Genomic DNA, 27,963 nt, shown 5'->3' on the forward strand with positions numbered 1-27,963 from the left:
GGAAGGGAAGATTTTTTTTTTCCAGGAACAAATTCATTACCTGCTGGATTATGAAGAGATGTTTTCTCCATTTGGATAGGGGAAGCCCTGCCAAGCCAAGCACCTCCGCAGCAGGGAGACAGAGTCCCTGGGCTGGTGCAGCCCACCCATGGACACCCGGGATGTGGGTGGAGAAGGCCCAAGCAGCTCCAGGATGGCACCTCCAGAGGAGGGTACCACACCAGTCTCTGCCTGATGTTCATCTGTGCAGATGTTAGCAGCTGTGGCACGGGCCATGACAGCCCTGTTGGCATCTCTCCTGCCAACAAAGTCCCAGGCCAGGCACAACAGCCTCGGCTACACTGCAGAGACTCTGCACTGCCTTGCAGCAAGGCAACTCTCGCCCAAGCCAGGGCAAGTGTTTCCTCTTTGCTGTCTGTTCACTTTTTGGTAACAGCCTTGCCCGAATCATGGTGCTCCCCACAAGCTGTCTACCTCACCGGGACGTGCCTTCCCCAGCACTAAAAACAGAGAGGAGCAGCACCTTCTTGCAAAACTGCCTGGACGCATTCCCAACACAGACCCAAAGGGCTGACTTCTCAGGGTCAGCACCGTAATTTATTCACTGAGAAATTATACGGCTGGAAGACTAGCGAAAGCCAGCAAATTTCACACTGAGCTATAAACTATGCGCCCAGATTTAAGCAACTGCCACTACTCTGCCAAACTCTTCCCAGTCATTCGACTGAAGCAGCCACACCAGGTGTCACACAGCAGTGGCAGCAGAAAAGCTTTAAACTGCTTTAAGTTGAAAGTGTAATGTGCTGCACACTCCCATAAAACATACCTGTATTCCCAAATACTGCTGGTTTTAATTACCAAGACCCATGAGTCCAACATCCAGTCTTGGCATCTTTAAAATCAATGAGGTATCAGTCTTGTAAAGCTTTCGTTCCTGGGATGGAGGAATAAATCTCTAGAAATGGGGATTTTTGCTGCTATATCTCCCTCCAACAAGCTCTCGCAAGTGGGAGTGCATCCTAGCTGCTCTCACCCAGCCTTTCCCAAGATGCAAGCAGCAGCACTCCTTGCGTTCCCACCCCAGAGGTCCCTTTTCCTAACCTCTCTGCAAGTGTTTGCCTAAGGAAATCCAGCCCAGGGCATCTTTGGCCTCATTTTTTAAAATACCTGCAAGTTCTCAGCAAAATGCCCCACAAACATGAGCGTAGTACCCAGCTGGTCCCACTCAAGGTTCTCAAACCCACGACATCCCACCATGCCCCAGCGGCACCCACCAGTCCCCACCTTCTCTAGGGATGAGATGCTGGAGCTGATTACACCCATTAGCCATGTTTTTTCAGGGAGCTCCGAGCAGAGCCTGGAGGAAAACCCGTGAGCCTCCATCCCTTTTACTCCTCCCCTCGCCGCACACGCATGCAGATGCTTCCCAGTGGCTGATCTGTTATGACATCCATCTGTGTGAGCAAAAGGAAAGACACGCTAAAGGTGTCTCCACAAGTCAGACGGGATGTCAGAATAAGAATCAGGTGCTGTGTGTATAATCTGCTGCTTGTACTCTCCCCAAGCACTCTTTGGTGCAGGCCAGGTGTGCCGAGATGCTGAGATGCTGGAGCCCAGCACCAGGTCCTGCTTGGGTGGCCTGAGCCCCAGGGCTCGCCACCACCCACAGTGCCCTGGGAGCACAGGCACCCCAAGATAAACTCTTCGTGTACCTTTTGAAGTCACCAGAAGTGCTCAAATGCACCACAGAGCCCTGAAGTCAGATGTTCCCCCACACTGCATCGCTGTGGGATCAGAGCAGCTTGTACATCACAGCTACCGATAAAATAGAAGGATGCTGTGTCTTGAACCAGAGGGGGATTCAGTGACCAAACAGTCACAGGCTGAAAGTGCTGGGAGAGGTTTAAAGGACAGCCAAGAAACCTCTGGTCCTGTGCATTTATAGGGATGCAAGAGAGCTGTGCATCCAGCCCTGCAAAACACACGGGAATTGGTTTTGTTTCTTGGTCTCATTCTGCCACCATGAAGCTCGGTGCCTGCACTCACCCACCTCCCCACAGGCTGCTCAGGTCTTCATACTCTCCAAAAAGCCCAAACCAAAACCATCACCACATTTGCAGCTGCATATGCCACCCAACAAGTACAAGGGGTTTGCTGGCAGTTCAGGCGGAGGCAGGTGAGACCTTGTCCCCCCCGAGACCACCACAGCCAAGGGACAGCATCGCTTTGCCCCGGTGCTGGCCACAGCGATGCCGTGCAGGAGGGAAGCATCCCCTGGCCTGCCGCTGCCCTCTCTCTTATTTCCTACCGAAACACCCCATGCTGAGTGCTTCCTACAACGGCAGTGCTCCTCGTGCTAACTCTCTCTGCCTTAGGCTGGGAGGCTTCGTGGCTCAGTTGAAGAGGCCTGAAATAATCACCCATTAATAAATTGCCTGGAGTGCCCTGCTGCTTTATTTAGCCTTGTGAGTCGGGCTCTAATTAGCATTTGCAGCCGCATCCTGGCTGCTCCGGGCAGGCGTGCAGCAATCCCACCTCCCGGAGAACAGCTATCTGCCTCCCCCTGCTTTTCCATCAGATTAAAGCGAATTTCCATCCCCACTTCCAACCCCCAAATCCCTCTGCACAACCTCTCCCCTTGGCTGAGCTGCAGAGCATCCCAGTCCTGCACTAACCGAGCTGGCAGCAGGTGAGATATAACCTCTCTATCCTCCTCCATCTCACATGGGTCCAGTTGGGGGCATTGCACTTCCAGAGAGGCTGACTCGAGAGGATCCAATGGGAAAAAATAGGGATATTTGAGAATGACCCTGCCGAAAAGATCGGGGCTGGGTAGCAGGGATAAGAGAAAGCCAAGGAGAGGAGGGAGGGAGGGAGGGAGGGAGGGAAGGAAGGACCACAGACCCAGGGGGTATTCCTCTTCTTGCCACCAAAGCCCTGCAAGCACAGGGCTCGAGGGGGCAGATCCTGCCACAGCCAAATGCCGAGCTGCCAAGCTTTATGCGTGCGTGGGAACGAGGAGACTGAACTCAGAAAAGACATCCCCGGGGCCAGCCGTAGACAGTCAATAGGAGAAAGTGTATTTCTAGCCTGCCAAAGGGTTGGAGAGGGATTTTTTAAAAGCATTTTTTCAACCTCTGCGTTACCTGAAGCAGAAGAAATCCCTCACTTTCTCCATCAGCATCCTCATGACCCCTCTGGCGCAGCAGCGTTAGCACCTGCCAAAGCCAGCAGGAGATTTTCTCCTCCCTTAGACCTCCTCTTTGCTCCCACAAAAGGCAGGTCCATGCCCGAGGACCATCCTGTGTTTTCTCTGATCCTTTGCCTGCCCTGCAAGGCTCAAGTCAAACAAACACAGCAACCACGGTACCAGCGAGCGGGATGATGGAGGAGCCTCCTGCCTTTGGGCTGCAAATACCCCTGACAGTAAAAAGAAAGCTGGACCAGAAACCCACCAATTCCATCCCCAATCTAATGAAGCCAAACTCACAGGCTCAGCTTTCTCAGAAGCAACCTGCTAGCAAACAGGGTGGCTTCAATAAAAATTACATTGTCAGGACAAGAGCCAGGAGAAGATGGAGCTGTTGAAAAATTTTTCCAGCAAGTCTGAACTTACGCTGAGCAGCTGATGCTCAGACAGCCAAAGAAGCCCCATCCCTGGCGCGCAGCCAGGAAGGAGATGCTGCTTCCATCTTCCAAACCTGTGAAAGAGAAAAGGCCAAAGAGCAAAACCTTTCTCCGAAAGCTACTCAGTGCCGGGAGGTGCGAAAAAACCGTCCCCCTTGCTGCGGCAACAGGCAGTCATCAGCTCGACAGCCTCTGTGAAGGCAAACACCCTCGCCCATCCCCAGGAAAGCAAGGCTGAGCGCATCTTGTGCGATTCCTCAATGGGAAAAAGTTCATTGAAGAATTTTTAGACTTATTTCCACTCGAGCAAATGCACAGAGAAGACAGTTACAGCATGTTAGCTACTGTTTTACAGTCTCATGAGCTGCCATGGGAAAAAAAATTACCTCTATGAAGCTCCTCTGATGACAAAAAATAGGACTCGTGGTTTGTATCGGAGCTCGCGAAAATGACGCATGTTTTGTTACAGCATCATCCACCACAGTGGTGTGCTCCAAGCTCACAGGAAAGCTGCTTCCCATCAAGCAACCCACACACAGTTGGTTAGCATCATCTGTGAAAGATGAGCCACACCACCAGCTCTTTCAGGTGTGTTTTGGAAAGGACAAGGCCATGCTGATCTCCTTTGGCACTGTGGTCCCCCACGGCCGGGGGTAAGCACTAGCACGTTTTTCACAGTTAAAGAGTGAGACCCTTGCCGGTGTGCATACCACCAGCCCAGAAACAGTGATGTGTTTTGGGTGACCCACGTACTCATAACCCTGTGCCAGTCCGAGCGGACTTTCCCATCGAGCATGCAAAAGGTAAGCAGAAACAAGAAACACATCTCTTCTCTCTGCTTTTCTAAGATCTCTTGATGTTTCAAAGGCCACCTTGGGAAATCAAGAGCCACTTTTGAAAGCTGCTTTAGTACAACTTCTGGGACCTTCCTAACTTTTCACGTTGATTTTTTTCCAGCTCTCAGGTAGCACAAGTGGTCCAAGCCAAGGATTAATGTTTGTCACGCACAAACACACCAAACACCTTTTGAACTAGGAAGGGTGAACTGGCAAGTGCAGAAAAGCCCGTAACCCTTCAGAGACAGCTGAACTGAGTGTCCCACGCGTACAGTAGGAATTTCACATTGGCGTTCACTTGTGCAATTAGGTGGAAGTACCAATTCCATGGTGCAGATAAGACTGCAAGGAACAAGTCTCTCTAGGGACAGGTTGTGCACTAATCTTCACAGCTGGGTTTTCACCAAACTTTCAAAAACCTTTCCCAACTTTGAAAACTATGCAGTTTGAAATGAAGAAAATGCCATTTGGGGAGCATGCAGCAAGAAGTCACCTACGTTTTAAAATGTAAAACATGCTCAAGACATGTTTAAAAATGTAAAACAGAGTTAAATTAAAAGTAGGTTATAGTCCGATCAGACTAGACCTCCTGAAGTCCCTTCTACCCTAAATTATCTTATGACCTTGTCATCTCCTAAATATACATTAGCAGGGAAGGATGTACTACACCTTAGAAACCATAAATAGAAAATAATGTGAACCATAAAAATTTGAAAGGCTGGGAAGAACCTCTCCCACAAACATCTGGCCAGCAGACAGCCCTCCACCAGAATTACACAGGGACAGCTGGGGGCTGCCTGGGACAGGGGAACAGGTTGGATTATTCCGGGGGAGGGAAAGGATAAGGGTGCAAAAGAGTATTGAATAGCAGAAGTTTCATTGCCCGCATGCTGCACCGAATCACGCTCGCAGTGCAGGAAGATGATATAAAACCGGGACTGATAAAGCAGAGTGTTGTGCTGCCATCCAGAGGGACTTCGACAGCCTGGAGAAACAGGCAGAGGAACAGCATGAAATTCAGCTTCATAGGAAATGCCAAGTCTTGCACTTGGGGAAGAACGACCCAGTCCGTGGAGGCTGGGGAGCAGCTTGGCAGACAAAGCCCCGAGGGACCTGGTGGACACCAACCAAACTGGCCACGAGCCAGCAGCGTGGTCTTGCAGCAAAGGAGAGCAACAGCCTCCTTGGGCTGCATTAAGCAAAGCATTGCCAGCAGGTTGAGGAGGTGACCCTTTCCCTCCGCTCAGCGCTGGTGAGACACATCCAGAGTGCTGTGCCCCACCCCAGACAGGAGAGACATGGACTTACTGGAGCAACTCCAGCAGAGGTGACTAAAGGAGTGGAGCATCTGCTCTACAAAGAGAGGCTGGGAGACCTGGGGCTGCTCAGCCTGGCTGGAAAAGGCTCAGAGCAGATCTTACCAATGCATATGAATACCTGACAGTAGGGAGTAAAAGCAGAGCCAGGGTCTTCTCTGTGGCTCCCTGTCGTGGTTTAACCCCAGCCAGCAACTAAGCCCCACGTAGCCGCTCACTCACTCCCCCCCTACCCAGTGGGATGGGGGAGAAAATCGGGAAAAGAAGTAAAACTCATGGGTTGAGGTAAGAACAGTTTAATAGAACAGAAAAGAAGAAACTAGTAATGATAATGATAACACTAATAAAATGACACCAGTAATAATAAAAGGATTGGAATATACCACTGATGCGCAGTGCAATTGCTCACCACCTGCCGATTGACGCCCAGTTAATCCCCGAGTGGCAATCCCCTGCCCCCACCCTCCCCAGTTCCTATACTAGATGGGACGTCCCATGGTATGGAATACTCCTCTGGCCAGTTTGGGTCAGCTGCTCTGGCTGTGTCCTGTGCCACCTTCTTGTGCCCCTCCAGCTTTCTCACTGGCTGGGCATGAGAAGCTGAAAAATCCTTGACATTAGACTAAACATTACGTAGCAACAACTGAAAACATCAGCGTTATCAACATTCTTCACATACTGAACTCAAAACATAGCACTGTACCAGCTACTAGGAAGACAATCAAATCTATCCTAGCCAAAACCAGGACATCCCCAGTAACTGGACAAGAGGCAATGGGCACAAACGGCAATAAAAGAAACTCAATTAATACACAGGAATAAACTTCTTGACTGTGAGCGGGACTGAGTATTTGGGACAGGTTGCCCGGAGAGGTTGTGGAGTCTCCATCCTTGGAGAGATACTAAAAACCTGCCTGGATGTGGTGCTGGGCAGCCTGCTCCAGCTGACCCTGCCTGAGGTACTTTCCCACCTCACTGCCTCCCAGCAATTCTGTGCTTCTGAGCTGTGGCCAGGCCAAGGGGGAAGCTCTCATCGAACTCTGGTTCCTGGAAAGCACGCCCAGCCTCAGCACAGTGCATGGCTTCAATGCAGTCCCGAGATGCACTAACGAACCATCCCGACGCCTGCAGCTGAGACTCCAGCAAGGGAAGCAGGAACAAGACGTGCCAGGATGCAGTGACAAAATGCAAGGCCAGGAATCGCCTTGTCCTCCATGTTCAGCAACCAGCTCCTAACCAGCCCAGCTCCCTGGTAGAGCAGCCTCAGCCACGCAGGAAGGCTGGGACCGACCGTAACTGCCCACCCTCCTGGCAGCCCTTGGGAGGCTTTGCAAAGTCACCTGAATTAACTCAGAAAGGGGATTCTTCATCCGGGCTGTGCCAGAAACCCAGACTTTGAGGCAGTTCAGGGGAAGATACTGCTATTTCTGTGCTGTCACCAGGACATTCAGCAGAACTCGAATTCATCCCGGGTCAGAAAAAAAATCTCCTCCCCATGTGTCAAAACTTTGGTCCTGACTGAAGGGAAGGGGGGAGAGCACAGGGAGGTCCTGGGCAGATACTTCTAGGAGAGATGCTCCTTTGCTACTCAAGGCCAAGTTACCATAATAAAAGCTGTATTTCAGTGCCCCCAGGTTTAGCACATCCACAGCCCTTTCTATTACCTGCCTTGCTACTCTTGCAGAGTAAAACAGAAGCAGGGAGAGTCATCTGAACTGAGAGGCACTCATTAGGCTCTTGGAGAGGTTAATTTCTTTGCCCTGGGTCGCAGAGGACTTGCATAGGAGACACGGGTGTAACTCCATGAAGGATGCTCCCCACTACAGGAGCCTGGCTTCGCCTGTCACCGACTTCTCAAGGCTTTCACCAGCAGAGCCCCCGCAGCTCCTGCCAGCTGCCTGCACTGCCCCCACCTTCCTGCCCAGCTTCCCAGGCACATGGCAGCAGACGTCTGAACAGAAGCCCGCGGTGGAGAAGGACGTGGCTAAGCGGCCCCTGATAGCGACTGACACTACAGAGGTGTTGGAAGAGGAAAGTCATCTACCTCTCAGGGCAGGCTCAGGGAGGGAGGCACGAGGAGGGGTGACAGGCACTGGACACTAGTGCCAAAGCCAAGACCAGGAGGGGATGCCGGGGCATCTTCTCCCTCCCTGGCAGCACCTATGGGGGAGCAAGAGCTGCCATTTCATAGGTCCCTCCCTCCCAACGTCAGTGCTGCAGCCAAGAGCCAGCACCTTGCCCCCAGCCTCATGCTGGGGCAAGACGGCACCAAGCAGCCCCCCACGGAGCCCACTCGGGTGGGCAGGAGCTGCTGCACAGACCAAGGCTGCTGCTTACAGCACAGCAGCAACACCCACTACATCCAACACCTCTCCCAAAACTGTGCCGCAGAACTACCGGCATCGGTGATGGTAACTCAGAGTCATCCTGGGGCTTGTCCCTTCCCTGCAGATCCGAGGAGGGCCAGGGTGATGGGCACTGGTCCAGCCAGGGCCACACTGCTGCCAAAGCAGCCCCAGCCCAGGGATATTTCCCGGACAGCCTCACCAGCACCGAGGAACAAGTGGCAGTGCAGCTCCACGCGCGCTCCTGCCCTCTCCATCACTGCAGCCAGTTAAACCCAGACGGCGCGACGCACTGGGGAATATGCTGGGAAGCAGCGATGGAACTGGCAGCTCAGCACACACCAAAGGGGGCCTTTGTCTCATTCAGCACTGGGGGGGGGGGGGGGGGAGATAAAAAAAGTAATCTTCATTTGTAATCTGGGATGCAGAATGTGCACATAACCAGACAGAGACTGCCAAGTTGTAAAGAGCCCCTGAGATCTGTTAGCAACACCCTGTGCATTTTCACAGTTTCTTCTGTTCTCTTACTTCTTCCAATAAAACCACGTGAAAGCAGAGCTGCAGTAATGTTACGCTCCAGCCCAAAAGGCCCTCCACGGTCTGCGTTGCAAGTATGGATCCGAGCAAGCAGCAGAAAGCTCTCCTGCCCTGCTGCCCCATGGACCACAGGCTTCCAGATGGGCTATGGAGATCTCACTACAGATCATAACACACAAGAGAGATCTAGCAAGCTCCTAGTATCAAAGCCATCAACTCTAAGATGCTACAAGAGAGGAGATCGCTTTTAATGATCCTTTAGGAGCACTGTCCTGTACTGTGGGCAGAGTGCACTGCTTCCCACAGGACACTGAAACTTGCAGCCCATCACCCTTGAGCCCCAAGTACTCCAATGCTGAGTTACAGCATCCCACCTCCACACTATCACCTCCAAACTGTACCAAGGCCCAGCTGCTTTCCTTCTGGTCTCCTCTGCTCCCACGGTCCCTGCCCAGGCTCTGGGAATCAGGCTTTTCCATGCATCCTTGCTGTAGATATCATTCCAAAAATGACAGCACACCTCACATTCCCCAAACTGCTCAAGCTAAACTCAACAAATATCCATGCACGCGTGGTTTTAAGCCATGCAAGGCAGGTTTGGGTCCTGCTTGCTGCAAACTCAGCTTGAGGCTTTTCTGGGGTGTTCCCTGGGTGGCTCTACCTGTCCTTACCATCAGCTAAAGAAGCAGCTACTCAGCCTGGAGAAGCCATAGGAAGTTCCCCGTTTGCTTATTTTGACAAGGAGCTTTTCTTTTGAGCTCTCAGCCAGACATAGTCCAAATGATGCTGCCCTAAGTATGTGGCAAAGACACTGGTAATTCAACCACAACCACTCCACGCAGCAGCAGCATGGCAAGCCTTGAAGTGCAGCAGATATCTCTGCAGGGCATCCAGCCAGGACTCTGGAAATGGGTTTTAGTGTCTGCCTTGCATGTAACTCCCTTAGTCAAAAAGAAAGTGGCCTGGTACCTGCAGCCTTCACCATAAAATTAAGTCTTCTACAGAGCCACTGCCCCAGATGCACTTAGCAGATGGTGTTTTCTGCTCTCTGCCTCAGTTTCCCCATGAAAAAAAACAGAGAAAAGAGCATTTCCCCCCTCCTATTCTTATTCCATCTTAAGGGGCAAGCACATTTCACTTGTGGGTTTCTTTCAGTGGCAAAAGGCAGCAGAGATGGAGTCCTGGTAAGGGTCAGACCTGCCAATGCTAATGCTGGTGACTAAGAAAAAGCTTTTGCTTCTCTTCCCTATCAGCCCAGCATGACAGTGGCTGAGCACAACATCTGGCTGCACACCAGGAATACCGCAAAGACAAAGCTGCTCCAGGTGAGCAGAAGTCTCTCATGCGGCAGAGGAGAGGCGCAGGCAGCACTCTTTCCCCGTGCCCACCCCACTGCACACCCCCCAGCCACCGCTGGCAAACAGGAGCCCAAGGGGATCTCCAGCAGCTACTGAGCTGCTCCTGGAGCCCTGAGCAAGGCAGCCGATGCTGAAATGCATGTCGGAGTTAATTCGTGCAAGACAGATGGCACTCGAAGCACAATGTTTAACCAAAAACTCCCCAGAAGCCTTAAGAAGGAGGTGCAGACCTCTCTGAACCACCCTGGCTTAACTCTTCAGGTTTTGGCCACAAGGCGGGGGGGGGGGGGGGGGGGGGGGCGGAATTAAAAATCAGTTATTCTGGGCCTGCCCTGACCCATGGGCAAGCCAGCCATCCCCCTGGGTCTGCCACAGCTCAAAATTGCGCAGAAAAGCCATTTTCCAGGTTCCCCATGTTCCATCTAATGCCCAGCGCCACGCTGGGGCCATGGGAAAAGAGCGACTCTGCTGCTCACCGGGAGAGACAGAGCCAGACCTCCCAGGCAAAAGCCCCTAGGGCGATTCAAAGCATGGGAGATGGGCCCTTCTGAAAATTAAATCACAGGGAAATTGCATTATTACTAATAAAATTATAGATAAGGAAATTAATTCGCTTTTACTCCCCCACGTGCTATCCATCTAGTCCCAGAGAGCATCCACAGTAACAGGGTTACTGGCTCTGCACACCGGCCTGGGCTTTAGCAAAGTTTTTGGGGAAACATCACTGGTTTATGAGTCTGATGTTAAAGCAGGAGCCTCTGGCATGCGGTGTTTGCAGGCTAAAGGGGTATCAGGGCACCTAACTTTTGGAGAGCCACAGATCCAGCCCTCTGGGGCTCAGCCTGCTGTGCCGAGATTGCTGGCTCCCTGGGAAGGGACCTGGCCAGGATGGGCAGTGGGGTCCTCGGTGGGGGACACAAGGTCTGCCAAGCCCAAGGGCTCTGCCATCGGTGCCAGAGCCGGGCATCCCCCTGGCACGGGCAACTTCTGCAAAGCACAAACCTGTCCACCTCCTGCGGCGTGGCTACCGGGCTGCGGGCTTGGGCATCTGCAAGGACAGAGCCCCATGTCCAGACCCTGGTAGTGACGAGCCTGGTAAAGGGAGGGCGGCCCATCTCAAATCTCAGGGACACCTGCCTTAGACATGACTTCCCACACACCCCCACAAAACCATTGTAAAGTGGGTTGAAATGCCAAAACTGGGCATCCGGGAGCTGGGAAATGCAAAGATTGGGCCCTACCAGGCTGGGGAAATACCCAATTTAACAGGTTGTGATGGCAGCAGCCAGCACAGCCGTCTACATATTCCCATTGCCTCAAAGACAGAAATATTAGGCTTTGTGTTTGAGTTACTGCTAGATGAAGCAGCCAAAGGCGGCGAAAGGGGCACATCCCGCGCGGTACAAGCACGAAAGGCTCCGGCTTCATCTCCCTGCCACAAAATAGAGCTGTAGTCATCCAGGCAGTTAATTAACGAGCAGCCGTTCTAGGAACTCGCTCCACCAGCCGACAATTAACGAGGCCATCCCTCTGCTTCCTGCCCGGCCATGATTTATTCATCTGGCATCCCCGGTGAGCTGCGAAAGATAACAAGGCACCGAGCACTTGCCAAGCCCATATGTCAATTTATTTCTCCTGCGCGGGGCTTCCTGAGTCACTGGCCAGGAGGTTCCCTGGGCACAAAGGGATGAGCACTGAGTCTCGCTGATGGGCTGCCCTCCAAAAAAAAGGCAGGAGCAGCCTCAGCATTATCACAAGCAATTTCATCATGCAGAGCATCCCAAAGAAACCCTACCCGCTTCAAACGAGCAGAGCACTGACCTGGATCTCACCAAAGCAACACACCACATCTAATTAATATAGGGGCTCCCACCTCCTTCAGGTGTTTTACAATACATTGATTGTATTAGGCAAGGAGCTGCTCTGGACCGGCAATATTGGAGCAGGATGTTCTGCAGCAGCTAATCCCAGGCAATTTTGCCAAGTAGACACAAGAGGGGGAACCTTGTAATTTAAATGCAGGACTGAAGCGCGTGGCTGCAGCCTTGGTTGCGCAGTGAATGCTGGGTGAGGGAGAATAATCCAGGACTTAGGAGCTGGGGTTTTCTCACAGCACCAAGGCAAACTATGGGAAGAAGTTAATTAAAGGAAAATAATAAGTAAAATGAGCGGGTTCTAGCTCTGCCAAGCACTTCTCTTCTGTTTTCCCAAGTTCAATAATGCCTTCAGCTTGCTCTGATTCAGGGGGACTTGGCCACTTTTTAGGATTAAATACAAATCCCCTCACAGCAGGGCTCAAGCCACAGTAAAAGCAGAAGGCAATAACCCTAAATGCATCCAAAAGCCTCACTGCAGCCAATGGAAACTATCTTGAAGACTTCCAAGACGGAGGATTTCCAAGTTTCCTCTACATCTCACTAACTGCCCCACAATTTGGGGAACCCCCTCATCCACAGAGGCCTTTTTGCACCATTCCCATCAGATGCCACCACCCAGCTCAGAGCCGAGAGAGGCATCTCCCACCGCTTTGGCCAACAAAACGCTCACCTCCCGTACACGGCACACCACTCATCTCTCTCCATCTCTCGCACGCACCCCGCAAACTCACCCCATCAGAAAAACACCGCAGTCCAGCCGGCTCAGACCAGCCCAAGCCCTGCAGGACCTGCAGGATGCGCCAAGTCCCAGGGCAGGACAGGGGCTGCACAAGGGCCTCAGGTGCTGGAGGCAGGACCACCACCAGTTTTAAAAGCACAGGGAGAGGAAAGGACCCAGAATAGGTTTGCCGGGGGGGAGGGAGGGGGAATCTCATTCCCTGTGTTTCAAGTTGTTCCCTGCCTTTAAAAATCCTCCCTGGAAAACAAAGGCGATGGGGAAAAGCAGCCCAGCTCAAGAGTGCCAGGAGATCAAGCATGGCTGGTGTTGGCTGCTCCGCAGGGCTGACACCACCATGACACCCCACAGTCCATCATCCCCCACCCCCCCAGCCCCACGGAGAACAGGGAACGCTCCCGCTCCCCCCGGCTGCCCACCTGGGCTGGGGGCTCTCCGGTACTTACTCCCACTCCTTCCTCCGCGCCTGCGGCGTGCTCTGCATCTTGTGCGCTTCGTGCGCCTTGATAATGTCCCTCTGCTCGATCAGCCCGCCCCGCCGGCGCTTGATAACGTCCGGGCTCACAGGGACGTACTGGCCGAGCCCCAGATCGAAGGCGCTGCCTGTCTCCGTGCTGGCATCGGCATCCCGGGACCGGGGCTCGTAGAGGGCATCGAAGCTGGCGGCGCGCGAGACCAGGGCTTCGGCCAGGCTCTCGGGCTCCAGCAAGTTGCAGGACTGGGTGGTTTGCATGAGACCGAGCCGGTGCTTGCGCCACGTCTCCTCTTCGGGCAGGGCCAGGACATAGCGGGGGGAGGCAGGGTCCAGCTCAGCCCCCCTGCCCGGCGCCGGGGCGCTGACGGAGCACGTGCCGAATCCCAGCATCTTTGGTGCTGTTGTAGCTCATCACTCTGAAGGGGCACAAGACAGAGAGAGGAGGCTCAGGGCTTTGCTCCATTTACTCCCCAATTCCCTCCCTCCCTCCCACCCCAGCTGAAAGGCCCATTTGTCCCGGGTGTGCTGAGCTAGACCCTCTCAAACCAGGCACAGCGCTCCTAACATTAGACCTCCGAGCCTAGGGCAAAGGGTAGCACCTCCTGCATTCCCGCTTTCCTCCTCCTTCCCAGTCTGGGCAGCCCGACACCTCTTGAACCTGCAGCTCTCTGACCCCGCAGCCAGTCCTTCCAGGGGTCCCCAGAGCAGCACAGCTCCCCGCAGCCGGACCACAACATGATGAGCCCCCACACTGTCTCACAGATGGAGGAGAAAAAGGAGGAGGACTTGGGAGGAGACTTGGAAAGAAAAGAGGAGACTTGGGAGACCTGGATCAAACAACACCTGCACTGCTTTTGCCTATTTTTTTTTTTTTTTTTTTTTGCTCTTTTGGGTTTTTTTTTCCTTTTGCAGGGGGTCAGGAGGAATAAAAAGGGCCAGCGTGGCACAGCTCAGCTAGGAGCACAACCCAGTAACCCCCAGCATGGCCCTCCTCACCCAGCCCAGCAGGCAGCCATGCACTCGCCAAAAAGCTGACCGATGCCAAGCGCTGCCCGCGCTCGGCTGCCCATGCAGGCAAGGGCCGTGCAAGCGGCACACGTGCCGGCAGATGGTGCAGTGCCCTCGCACGCTGCCTCCCAGGTGGGCACAGCGCTGGAGCATCCCTGGCCAGAGCATCCATGACCCCTCTCCAGCCCCGCACTGGTGGGACGATGGCCAGGCAACTTGACAGAGACAGGCAGCAGCTTTGGAGGCTGGATGTGGAAACATCAGCACAGCTTTGACTCGGGAGCTGCACGTCGGAACGAAAGGCACAGGAAAGCTGCCAGAAACACCATGCTGAGCAACGCTTTTCGGCTAAGCAAAATAGATGACGTTTTACAGACAGGAGATGCTTGTGTCTGAGAATATACCCAAAGCCTTGTCGTGGTTAAACGCTTTATTCTCCTGTTGGAGAATCTCCATTCAGCACATTATTGCTGTAGGAACGGCTTTGCTCCAGCAGTCCATGAAATTCCCCCCCCGCCCCGCGCTTGCCCATGGTGGAGGTGAAAGAGGGAAGAGCAAGGCAGAGAAGAGCAAGGCAGCCGGTGCTTCACACCCACGCTGTCACTCCCTTCCTAACTACATCCCTGACACAGGGGGAAACAACCTAGCAAGGGAAAGGAGCATTTAAACCCCCTAAAATACAGCAATAATACAGCAAATTGAGCACATCAGTCATCTTAACCCCTTCCCAGCGCATTGTTTGGAGACACCTGAACTCCTCCAGAGCAAACAGGGAGACAAGAACAGCAGTCAGGAGAAAAGCTGGGAAATCACCACAGCAGGAGCAAAAATAAAATAAATATGGGGCGGGGAGTCAAGAGCAGAAGAGGACAAAACAAAGCGTGCCCCCCATGCTAGCCCAAATCAGCCTGACATCCTCACACCACAGGGGAAAGGGTGCATGGCCCAGCCAGGGAAGCATCCCATCATCTTCAGGTCTGTGGCGCTGCGCTGCAAATAGGAAGTGTCTAAAGTTGCCCCCAAATTTAAACCTGTCCGGCCCAAGGGCTACTTGCCCCTTGGCAAGCTCTCCAGAAAGAAAAAGGCAACTACCAGTCAGAGCCTCAGTAAATTAATTAGCACATCAATAAGAAGAGTTTGGCTGCTCCCACTGAAAGCTATAAACAGATTCTTCACTTCACTACTCTGCTTACCCATGTGACTTACTGTTTTAAAGGCATTAATTACTTACTTTTTCAATCCAGTCCTACGTACCTTCACAATTTCTCATTTTCCTAACCTATGCTTTTCCTTTAAATTGCTGTAACCTGGGATTTGAGTTGCATGTTATGAGAATTACTATAGCAGGAACCCCTTGCTCCTAGCCAGGCTAGGAGCAAGGGGAGGAGTTCATTGAAATGTGAAACCCTATAACTTGGCCCAAAGTGACCAGGGATGGAGACTGTAATGGATATGCCTTTAAATTATGGAATCATAGAATCATTTAGGTTGGAAAGTACCTTCAAGATCATCGAGTCCAATCATCATCCATGCCCACTAAACCACGTTCTAGAGTACCCCATCTACTCGCTTTTTGAATACCTCCAGGGATGGTGACTCAACCACTTCCCTGGGCAGCCTGTTCCAATGCCTGACAAACCTCTCAGTACAGAAATTTTTCCTAATATCTAACCTAAATCTCCCTTGCTGCAACATGAGGCCATTCCCTCTTGTCCTACTCCAGCCACCTGACAGAAGAGACCAGCACCCACCTCACTACAACCCCCCTCAGGTAGTTGTAGAGAGCGATAAGGTCTCCCCTCAGCCTCCTCTTCTCCAGACTAAACAGCCCCAGCTCCCTCAGCTGTTCCTCACAGGACTTGTGCTCCAGGCCCCTCACCAGCTTGGTTGCCCTTCTCTGGACACGCTCCAGCACCTCCATGTCTTTCCTGTAGTGAGGGGCCCAAAACTGAACACAGCACTCGAGGTGTGACCTCACCAGTGCTGAGTACAGGGGAACAACCACCTCCCTGCTCCTGCTGGCCACGCTATTTCTGATACAGGCCAGGATGCCGTTGGCCTTCTTGGCCACCTGGGCACACTGCTGGCTCATATTCAGCCGGCTGTCGACCAGCACCCCCAGGTCTTTCTCTGCCGGGCAGCTTTCCAGCCACTCTGCCCCAAGCCTGTAGTGCTGCATGGGGTTGCTGTGACCGAAGTGCAGGACCCGGCACTTGGCCTTGTTGAACTTCATATGATTGGCCTCAGCTCATCGATCCAGCCTGTCCAGATCCCTCTGTAGAGCCTTGTTGTAACCCACGATTTGAGTTGCATGTTATAGGAACTCCTATAGCAGGAACCACCTGAACCAACGGAGGAAAGAACAACCCTTACAAGAAGCAGTGCAAGTGCAGCAGCGACCCGACCTGACCTGGCTTTGGTGCCCAGTAACTCCCCACAACACACTGCCTCTCCTGCCCCGAGTGACCACCATAAGAGACAGAGCCCAAAGTCACAGACTGAGTGAACTCAGGGAACATTTCTGGACATTTTACAGACATTTCACAGGAATGGTCCATAGACTAAAAGAATGGTAGCTGTGTATTATATCAAAGGATGGGAAGGGGAGTGGGTGGGTAATGAGGATGTATTGGATAGCGAGACCTGGGCATGATGTAAATGGTATGGAATAAAAGGTGGAGAATGTGCTGGTTTTGGCTGGGATAGAGTTAAGTTTCTTCATATTAGCTAGTATGGGGCTAGGGTTTGGATTTGTGCTGAAAACAGTGTTGATAATGCCAAGATGTTTTAGTTATTGCTGAGCAGAGCTTACACAGAATCAAGGTCTTTTCTGCTTCTCACCCCACCCCACCAGCAAGTAGGCTGGCAGGACACAAGAAGTTGGGGGGGACACAGCTGGGAAAGCTGACCCCAACAGACCCCAGGGATATTCCAGACCACATGATGTCATGCTCCGCATAAAAAGCTGGGAGAAGGAGGAAGAAGGGTGGGGGTGTTTGGAGTGATGGCGTTTGTCTTCCCCAAGTAACCCTCATGCGCGGAGCCCTGCTTTCCTGGAGATGGCTGAACGCCTGCCTGCCAACAGGACCTGGTGAATGAATTCCTCGTTTTGCTTTGCTTGCGTGCACGGCTTTTGCTTTACCTGTTAAACTGTCCTTCTCTCAGCCCACAAGTTTTCTCGCTTTTACCCTTCTGATTCTCTCCCCCATCCCACTGCGAGGGAGGTAAGCGAGCAGCCACATGGTGCTTAGTTGCCAGCTGGGGTTAAATCACAACAGTACCTTTACAATTTCTCATTTTCCTAACCTACGTCTTTCCTTCTCATATTGCTTTGCTCATTTTCAACCCTCCCCTGCTAAACTTTAACTCCTCATCCAGCCACACCAGCTTTTGGGGGAGGCTTAGGGGGCTTTTTTTTTGGTTTGTATTTCAGGGGGGGGGGGGGTGTGTATTGATTTTTGGGGGGTGGGTTGTTTTATTTAAAAAAAAAAAAGAAAAAAAAAACAAACAAAAAACAAGCAACCATTCTGCAGGCCTGTTTCTTCCCTGAGCATTTCCTTGGGGAGGATGAGAAGCTTTCTTGGATACCAAGCAGGAGCCCTCCAGGTTTCAGCCATGGCATGGCTGCAAGCAGAGCCCTGAGGACAATTAGCTAAGAGCAAACGAGGACACGTCCCGAGGGCAGGTCCGGCATCCACACAGACACCAGCTCTCCTGATGCCTACCAATGCATCTCCCACCAGGCTTGCTCCAGGGACACCGGTGACTCCCAGGCTTGGAGATAAGTGAAAAAGCTCAAGCAGAGCCCTCAAATGAAACACTGAGAAAGGAGGAAATAAATAGAAATAATTAGCTCTGTCTCTGCCTAAGCAAACAGGGCTCACGCTGCCAGCAGAACAAGCCACGTTCCCTCCGGAGAAGTGACAAGCAGAGAAGGGAGGATGCCAGAACATTTTGTTATGGAAAGCTGATGAGGCTACACGCTAACGAGGGTGCTCGCGGGATGGCACGCGCCACGTATGAAGCATCTGACACCAGGGCATCTGCCCATCTTTTAGCCTTTGGTCCCCCCCTTACACCGAAAACAAACCCACTTTATTTTTACACAAAATCTGAATTAGTGAGAAAAACACCACATTTGTTCATGTAAACAGCAGACGCCAAATTAAACACCAGCCCTGCCTCCTACGAAAGGGAGACCTAGGGCAAGCCAACACGTGGCCGGTTTTGCAAACACGAAGTTATTTTCTAATCCCGTTGGAGGAAACCCACAGCTCGGTATGTGCCAGGAACAGGCCACGGCTGGAGCCAGGACCACAGAGCTGGACGGCAGCCCTGCCTCCACACCAGGTTTGCTTAATAACATACAACTCAGGTGTGTATCGGTGCCCCTGAACGCTTCCAGCCGCAAATCAGCCTTCGCACGGGAATAAACCCAGGTTTGCCACACAGCTCCCTGTTAACAACTAGGCAGAAGATGGCTTTGCAGCTCTGTTAATGACAATAAATAATTTTTTCAAAAAGCAAAAGAAAACAGTGTATCCGCCTATCTGACCCCACCATAGAACCACACGTAGTTTCCCATGGGTGACTCTGGCTGATGCTCGCTGTCCATATCCCTGGTTGCACAGCCGGGATGCGACGAGCGCATGGCACAGAGCCGCACGTGGCTCCAGGCAGCCCCCACTGCCCCCTGATCACCCAACTGCACCAAAAGCAGAGGACATCACTGCACAGAAACAGCGCATTTGGCTGCATTTGATACAGGAGAGTCAAGGAACAGCTGCTGTTGTGACACACAGCAGGCTTTCAATACCAGAAAATGAAGTTTCTAGAGGCTTTTATCTCCCAAATATTGGTCTAAAAGTAATAAGAGTCAGGAAATTTACTGTTTGCTCTGGAAGCAGAGAAGTCATCTAGATAAAACCATGGCCACAGGGCGCTGGGAGCAGTCAAAGTGAATTAGAGTGTGGATATTCAGCTATGAAAGCACTGGCACTTGTGCTTTCACCTGCACAGTGGCTGGGAGCAGCACGATGCTCCCAGCACAACCTCGGGGCCACCTGAGGACATGGACCACCCAGCTGTGACGATGCACAGCCAGAGCTCAACCCTGCCTAATGGGGATCTCATTAGAGAGATCACACCCAGCATCCATCCATCCCCTCCCACGGTGGGACTGCCACAGCCAAACAGGGACAGCGCAGTGAGCAACTCTTGCCCCTTAGCCTGTACGTCAACCTGTGTTGAAATGGGATACAACCCAGGGCAGCGTCCCACCCCACAAACCACCAAGAACAGCCTTTTCAAGACCTCTGCACCAGAGGACAAGTGATGGAAGAAGAGACACACACAGGTTCTCTGCAGCATCCTCGAGAGATGACCACACGTTGCCAAGTGGCTCGACCCCGTTATCTCAACCCAAACTGCACGCCACAGCTGGGGAACACTGCCTCTGCAGGCAGGAGACCCTGGACTCTCACACCATACTTCATTTTTTCCTTCTAGCAGCTGATTAACTAATAAAGAGCTGCAGTGAGAAACAGGTTCCCAGCAGCACCACTGACCTACAAAGAGGAAATTCCTTTTAGGGGTTTTCTCTGTGTGTTTGTGTTACAACAGCAGCAATCAAGTCTTTAACCAAGTAACCATGTATTACCATAATAACTACACTCAGCACTTAAGGCACTGGGTGAGCTCTTTGCTTCCATTATCTGAATAACCTTCACCAAAATCCCCTGAGTTAAAGCAGAAAGGCTTAATGCTGTGCTGGCTGGTGGGGGCTGATCTTCCCCCAGCAGCACAAGGGTCCAGCACCGCAGCGCTGAGCTCCAGCGCTGCCGTGAGCCCCGGGTGAGCGGGGAGGCAGACATCTTCCTGGAGAGGACACAAGGCCTCAGCCCAGGATGGACAAACCCTGGCTGTTTTGTACACAACAAGCGGCAAACCTGCCAGAGTCCTCTGACCGTGGTCCATCAGCCCAGCAGGCTTCCCTGGGGATTCGGGGGATGATTTCAACAGCAGCATCAGAGCAAGAAGCTGCTCTGATGCTCCTGCTTCCCCTTGCGAGCAAGTGTCCCTCCTCTCTCCTGAATGAGCAAGGAGAGAGCATGAGAGACAAGAGCAAACCCCTCTGGAAGATGTGTACATATGTAGGAGAACATCTAGGATGCTGCCCCCAAGCATCTCGGGGACAGACCGAGCCAGGCAGGGTTTCTCCACTCCACCAGCCCACACGGGATATCTCTTCCCCGAGCTTGGCTGGTCTCCCTGGGAACTCACATGCTCAGACATCTCAGCCCCGCTCCATCCTTCCTGGGGCACAGGGATGCTCCAAATCCATCCCCTGCCACCCCTTCCCTCTGGCTTGCTAACCTGCCTCTCCTGGGCCATGGAGGCCACTTGGTTTTCAGGACAATCAAATGCCATCTGCCCCTCTCTGCTGAGCCGTGCTTACCCCACGCTGCTAATTATTAGTCCCTGCTCAAGGGGAGAAGTAGAGCTCACGCAGTGCAGCTAAGCAGAGCACTAAACCTCAGAGCGCTAGGAAGAGATTCAGCGTGGGGCCCCTGCAAACAGAGACAGATGGGCTGCAAGAGCAACTGATTCATCCTCGTGGCCTTTTCCTCTCCCATCACATGCACTTCCCCTCGCAGCGGCACGGATGCCATGGTGGGCGAGCCCTGCTCGGGCTGGCTCCGGACCCCCACACACACACTCCTCCGGCTCCTCTGTCTTGCACCGAATGCGGCGGCTGGGTCTGTGCGGCACGGTGGCTGCGGGAGCCAGCTGGCGAGGGTGAGCTATTTTTAGTCAAATCATTTGTTACTGGGGAATAGTTTGCTGGATTAAACCCCCCTCCCATAGCCCCCCACCACCGGCAGGTTTGCAGCAGGTCTGCTGGGAAGAGCTGGTCCCAGCATCCCCAGTGTGCACCTGGTACCCAGCAAGAGCCAGTGCTGCATCCTGGGCTTGGGAGCTTTGTACGACACCAGTAACAGAGAGACTTAAGCAAAGTGGGAAGGAAAGAAAAGAAAAGAAGGGATATTTCCAGGCAAAGGCTCCTTGCACAGACCTGTTCCTACGCTCAGCAAAAGGTGCAGGTGAAAGAACCGGGTCAAACATCCCAGTACAGGAGAGCCAGGAGAAAGCAGCACCGCACACACCAGTGTGCTTGGGGCAGAGAGACATGGTGCAATCAAAGCAGGGCCACTTGGCTCGTTTCTCAAGAAACATTCATTTCTCATCACCCATTCATGTATAATAAACTGGTTTTTGGGGTGTTCACTGTGCCAAGACACTACAACAAAGACCCCAGGAATGACTGCAAAGATCAGATGGAGGAAAGAGCACAGCTCCAAATACCCAGGGGCTGCTTCAGGCCAGGAAATGCTCCAGTACCAGACATCAGACACACTTTTATCTGGCAAACAGCCTTTGTTCTGCCACACCAGGGTTTTCACAGCTGGCATGATGTTCCAGCAGCAGAGCTCGCTTCCTGGGAAAAGCTGCACTGAGCCCAGATGGGGCCAGGCTGCTGCTCGGACCCTGTCCCAACTAGGAGGCATCTCAAAGGCCAGCGAGCCCGTGGTGGGTGCAAGGGCTCTGCCCTTGCCAGCAGTGGGGTAGCACAGCCCCTGGGTAAGGGAGTCCTCCTGCAGAGCATCGTTCCCAGGGGAATCAGCTTTAAGAATATCAAAACATGAAATTATCTCATCTCTCCTTTAAGAGCAACTGTTAAACAACCCCACTATTATTTATATAAATGTATGTCAAAGAAATCAGCCCTCCATCTCTGGCACAGAAAGATAGGAGACCCAGACACTGCCAGGGAAGCAGGACCCCCAGCTCCAGGGCCGGCTGCAGGCAGCGAGCCCCAGCCCTGAGGATGCTTTCAGGGCACAGCCAGCGGCAGGCATGATGCTGCTGGGATGGCAGTGAGAGACAGGGCTCTGACTGGCCCGATGTAGGGATTTCAGTGATGGGGTAGCACCAGGTATGCTTGGGAACACCCACACTGACGGACAACCCGATGCCCAAATTTCTTCCAGCATCTCCTTTGAGACCATCTCACCTCTTCCCGTGCCCCTCAGTGCCAGACAGGCAGATGTTTCAGCATCTCAAGGCAAGGCACCCCTCATCGCATGCCCATCACGCCTGCAACCTGCCACCACCGATACCAGCTCCACACCAGCGCCAACCCCCACCAGCATCCCAGTTCTCCCCAGAGAAAACACACACAGACAGAACTGAGAGCGTGCATGCTATCAGCTGTGGGCAGAGATGGGGAACGCTGGACAATGCCCGGCACAGCTTGGCATTTCCCTGCCTTTTACAAGCTCTTCCCCCGAGCAGGGCCAAGGGGAGAGGTATCACTCCAGCAGGCAAGCGAGCTCTAGGCTCGCCTGGCACAGCACCGCTGCTCTGCAGACAGCATGGGACCAAGCCTGGCAATAGAAATAATTGGGGACAGGAAAGCAAGCTGTGATCTATGCAACAGCAGCACCTAGAAACCAGCAGTGCTTGGAGCTATACGTACACATAGCCAGAGAGCGTGCCCTTAGGAGTTTGCTTTCCAAAGAAGGGCAGAGCCAGGACTTCTTAAGATAATTTCCAGCTGTGATCACCGGGCCACCCTCCAGGAATATAACTCTGCTCCTGCACAAGAGCGCAGGCTGTTGCCCCTTTAGGGCCACGCTACCCTCCTCCCTCCGGCTCCCACCGCAAGGAGGTTTTCCTCAGAAAGGCGCAATGATCCTCCTGGGCTGCCTGTCATTCCTGCAACGCAGGGCAGACAGCCAACGCCAACATAAAGTGCAAGCATGGAAACAGCCCTGAGCTCACAGGTCTCGAAACCATCCCCTCGCCCAGCTGCGGACATGAGGAGAACAGCGTCTCCACATCCCTCAGCCTAAGTTAGCTCATTTCAAAAAGAGGACAAGTGACCCCAAGCGCCATCGGGGTTCAGCATCAGTCTCCACCACTCTCAGCCCAAAAGCAGCTGCAAGAATTGCCAAGGTATAGAGGGGAGAAAGAGCTGCCAACACAAGCCAGGGTGTGTTAGAAGTTGCTGTGCAACAGAGAAAGAAAAGGCTTTAAAAACTAAATAGACCCATCTCTGGGAAACACTGCTGGCAGAAGACAGCCCAGCCGTTGCTCCTGGCTCTGGGGCACCCGAAACGAGGCAGCACACAGGAAGGGGCTGAGAACAGGGCATTGCCTTTGATGTAGGAGATCAGAAACCCAGGTCAGCTTGAAACCACGGATGCAAAGAGGATTTGACGTAAATACAGAAGGAAAAACAAGGAGCCATGAGGCATCCGGGCTTCCTGAGCGCTGCCCCAGGAAAAGTTTGATCCCCCATGTCAAGGCAGGCTGAACACATGTGGTCCCAAGATGGACCATGAGACCCAGGAGCTGCTTGGTCAGGGCTTCCCAGAGGGTGGTCAGGGGTCTGAATGGCACCTAATGCATCCCGGGCATTGCCAGAATATGCCCTGATTCTGGCTTCATGCTACAGCTTACGACTTTTCCAGAAATGTCTGGCTTAGCTAGGAACCGCCTGCTGGGATGGGGCAGGAAGGACACACGGACAGCTCGGACTACAGCATCGCAAGACAGCATCCCATGGCCATCTCTCAGGCCAGCCTTCTGGGTTTCCTTCTTGCATTTCACCTCCACCGGCCTCAGCATTAGCTCTTTTGGACTGCCCTTCTTCCCTCCAGCCAGGAAACTTAACAAAAATAACAACAAAATTCTTGTTTAACCTGGCAGAGCCAGGGAAAAGTTCTCATTTCCAACAGTGCCTTGGTTAAGGTGACTCACAAACCACAATGTGTGTCATTACTTAATAGACCTGCAAAGGCAATTATACGAACATGCAAACATCAGATTCCTGGCACAAGGAGTCACAGCACCCTTGAGAGGTTAAAACAAAGGGATGCTTTAAAGGTGAGCAAGGCAGGCTTTATTCTTCTTTGACTTTTGTTCTCATTATATACAAAGACTCACTGAAAAGGTCTTATTGTTTGTGCAAAAAAAAAATGTCTCTTGCACAAACTGCACAGTGAAGAAGGGAAGGGGATAAAGAATAAGTCCGTCCTGCCATGCCGAAGACTAGGAGAAGAAAACATACTATGCATCCTCCGCTGCAAGGTCCTGACCTGCAGCTCCAGCTGCAAGGACAAGGACAGGGCAGACCCTGAATGGCTGGGTAAACAGAGCAAGACCTTCCTGATTCAACCTCAGAGGAGGAAAGGCAGGTTTTCCTTCTGCTCCTTCACCCAGGTCTTCTGTAACCCTTCCCTGTTTACCTTGCACACTGCAGAGAACCAAGCTGATTTGCATTTTACCTTATCCTGGCTTGATCTGAGTCAGGATAAATGGACAATAAAAAGGCATTTCTTGCCTGTCTGCATAACAGATGCACATACCAGGCCTTGAGGACCCTTAAGCAAGCAACCAGCTTCCCTGCTGTGTAGGAAAGCATGTCCCAGGACACTCAGCTGCTCAGGAGCAAAAGCCTAGACAAGCCCCTGTCCTTCCTCATCCTCACCTGTCCCTGCCACCCTCAGCCACTCCAAGCTACCACACACACACAGAGTTCATTCCCTGAGCCCAGTTTCTCCCCAGTCTCCTACAGTATGGGAGATGGGAGGAAAACAAATACATATTTGTGGGGAGCTAAAAAGAACAGTTCAGCAATCCTGCTTTTTCCACCAGGACTAATAACCTGGCTCAGCAAGCGCCCAGTCCTCACCTCCCACCCAATGCACACACCCCCAGGAGGTCCCAAGGGCTCCTCTCCTCCTCAGGGGACACCACCAAATCCCTCCGGAAAGCCTGGGTGCTTCCTGACGGCTCCTAAAGGCAGCCATGCTCCTGGACCCAGCAGGGAGCTATGGGCTAAGCCCAGCCCAACTGCTTCGCTAAGGCGCCAAGTGAAAGATTAGTGCTTCTGGAAACCACCCAGCCAAGAGGACAGGCACAGAGCACGACATTTTTTTAGGCGCTGCTTTTTCAGATATGCCCAGCTGGACCCCAGCCACCATCGGTAGCCTCCTCCCTCTCCAGCAATGCAGCTTTGCCCCCCACCCCGGTGCCAATTCTCCCTTCAAACCTCAGCAACAATGGTGCTTATCACCCCCAGTCTGCCTGGCTTCCTTAGCACCAGCAATTCCAGCACCTCTCTTTGGGATCAAAACCACCACCTTATCGTCAGGCTCCCTCTCCTCAAAACGTTTCTTCTTTCAACAAGAGCTCATCCAGCTGTGCTTTCCCTTCTTTTACGATTGCTACAATTGCTGGCATCGGGCTGTTAATACTGCAATTGCCTCCCCTTCTCTTTATTTGTGGCATTATTTCATCGCTGCTGTTTCATCCCTCTGAAGCACATTACTGGGAATATTTTACACCAAAGCAACCTTCCTGCCAGATAGCCGCTTTGTGGGACACTTAAGCGCGGTGCAAATGAGCTCAAAATAAGGATGAGACTAATTTGTAGAGGAGAGAAGGGCAGGCACAGCCAGGAATAACAGCCTAGCTGCAATTGCCAAGCTCTGCGCTGCCGATAGCCAGAGCCTGGGAAGGTCCAGCAGGGAAAGAGCAATGTACATCCTATTTCTTACACCATTCCTTCTATTTCTTAAGATGCACACCAGTCCAGCCCAGCATCCTCTGCAGTCCTGGCTGAGCAGCCAGACCAGGCACAGAGCTAGAAGTAGCTTTGCTCTGCCCCAAGCTGACTGCTTCACTTCTCAGCCCCATCTCCCTACTGAAACGATGCCCAACAGCTGAATTAGCTCATAACTCTATTATGAAATTGGCCCTTTTACAGCAGCGTGTGTGCTTGGAGCTTGGACTTTACCATATTTGCAAACATCAGCAATCACGTTGCAACAGCGCGCAAGTGGCTGCTAATCAGTAGCCCCCCCATCCGTCCCTCTCTTGTCTCCAGGATGGCAGACGAGGTTCTTCCACGGGTGGCACGCAGCTCTTTTTACACTAGGAAACTGCCATCTGTAATTTTTAGACATCTCGAGGATGGCTGAGGACCAGCAGCGCGAGACTGCTGGCATATGTCACTCAGCCTGCAGCCGCCTGGGGGTTTCTCCTCCGGCACGGCACGGCTGTCCGGTGCTGCCATGTAATTCGGCACTGCTCCCCCTCACCACCAGCTCCCCATGCACCCTCATGCTGGACACCAGCGGAGACCATTTGCTTTCAGAGCCTCGGCAACTCAGAAACAGACAGCGCTATTTCTAGCAGCATCACTCCCCCTTCTCTCCTATTGCCCGCTCGCTCCTTCCTAAATAGTTTGCCATTGATTTTCCCATGCCAGCTATCCACCGTCTGCCAGCAGGCTTCAGAGCACCAGCAAGACATTCGAGCAAGCTGGAGCAATCCAGGAAATCATCCTTCATGGTCCCCAGCCCCCTGTCTCCATCCCTCCAAGTGGCAGCAATGAAAATTCATCCCTCCCAGGAGGGTTCCACGCTGACACGTCCACCCTTCCCAGGCTGGAGCTGACACACAACTCCCATACAACATTTAGAATTTAGACCAAGTCATTTTCTTGGTTGAAACCTTTTTTGTGTTAGCTGCCAACAGAACTGCTTCAAAGGGCTCCAGCCTTCTTCCAGTGCCTGTTGGTCTTTCTGGGGCTGTATTAAAACCCCATCACACTACACAGTAGCGCAGAATCCCCATCTGGGAATACAACATTTGTGCTTCCTTGGGTTTTACACCATTCCCTCTGAGCACAACAGGTCAGACAGCCCCTGCAAACAGGGCCAGCAAGTTATTACAGTCCCCAGCTGAAAACAGAAGATGCTTAAAGCCTGTAAGCATCCAGATGGGATCCTCCATCTCAGAGAGCACCCGGTGTATCCTCCACAGGGGTCAGCACCGCAGTCGGGACCTGGGCCCTCCAGCAAAACCGAGGCTTCCCCTAAAGCAGTGCCTGCCAGGACCAAGCTTCTGGCCTCCCCCAGCTCCAAGAGCGGCTCGCAGGCTCCAGCCCACAGCTATCCAGCACCACCACGCTCAGCATACAACGCTCAGCTTGTCACCCCTCTGCAAGTGATGCTTAAGTCATAGTCTTCACTGGCGTCCAGGAAAATAGGTGAAGGCAACTGGTCTGTCCTGGTCCTTTTTCTTGCCTAAAGCCTCCAGGTGAAACAACTCTAGCACTCTGACGGGGAGGAAGAAGGTTTTTGTGTCCAGCTCTTTGCTGTTGCGTCTTCCCCCGCCCTTCCTGTGTTAGGACACAATCCCTCATTGAGGAAGCAGCAGTTGGACACCAAGACATAAACGTGCCCCATCCCTCCTCCAAAAACACTCCTGAGCCAAAACGCTGAGCACCTTCAAGCCAAAACTACTCCTACAGGTGGGCCATCCCCTTTTGTGGCCGAGTACAGACCAGCACAGACACCCCACGAAGGAGCTGCCTCCCAGGCACATCCCACACACCCTCGGGACATCTCCCCATCCTTGCACACACAGACTGCATCTCGCCCTGTGCAAGACGAGCCACTCGCTGGCAATACACATCTGCAGCGCTGCCAGTATTCACCCTTCCTGCGCCTTCTGAGACACCCTGCGTCACCCAACGCTGACTGCGGGTCAGGCTGCTGGAGCACCCACACCCCTCCCCGAGCTACCCCTCCCTGCTCACCCCTGTGGCTCGTTTCCACCATGCTCATTTTTATTTTGCACAGAAAACCTGGCCTCAGAAATTCAGCAGCGAAGCTTGTTAACACAAGCGAGCGCACAAAGAAATCGTCGAGCCGTCTGTGGAGAACTTTCCAAGCAGGCAGCATCCCTGTGGTGCTGGGGACGCAAGGTTGG

The 27,963-nt window shown here is 52.8% G+C and overlaps 1 protein-coding gene across 1 annotated transcript in view; it reads right to left on the reverse strand.

The window, feature by feature from the left end:
• Positions 1-13,439, reverse strand: part of CACNA1E (calcium voltage-gated channel subunit alpha1 E) — a 115,457-nt gene extending 102,018 nt beyond the window's left edge. Inside the window, exon 1 of the mRNA XM_075038528.1 lies at positions 13,079-13,439. Coding sequence (XP_074894629.1) covers positions 13,079-13,365 — 287 coding nt within the window. The 5' untranslated portion in view covers positions 13,366-13,439. The remainder of the gene's footprint in view (positions 1-13,078) is intronic.
• Positions 13,440-27,963: the final 14,524 nt, after the last annotated feature.

Source organism: Buteo buteo, chromosome 10 (genome assembly GCF_964188355.1).
Source record: "Buteo buteo chromosome 10, bButBut1.hap1.1, whole genome shotgun sequence".
NCBI classification, from domain to species: Eukaryota; Metazoa; Chordata; class Aves; order Accipitriformes; family Accipitridae; genus Buteo; species Buteo buteo.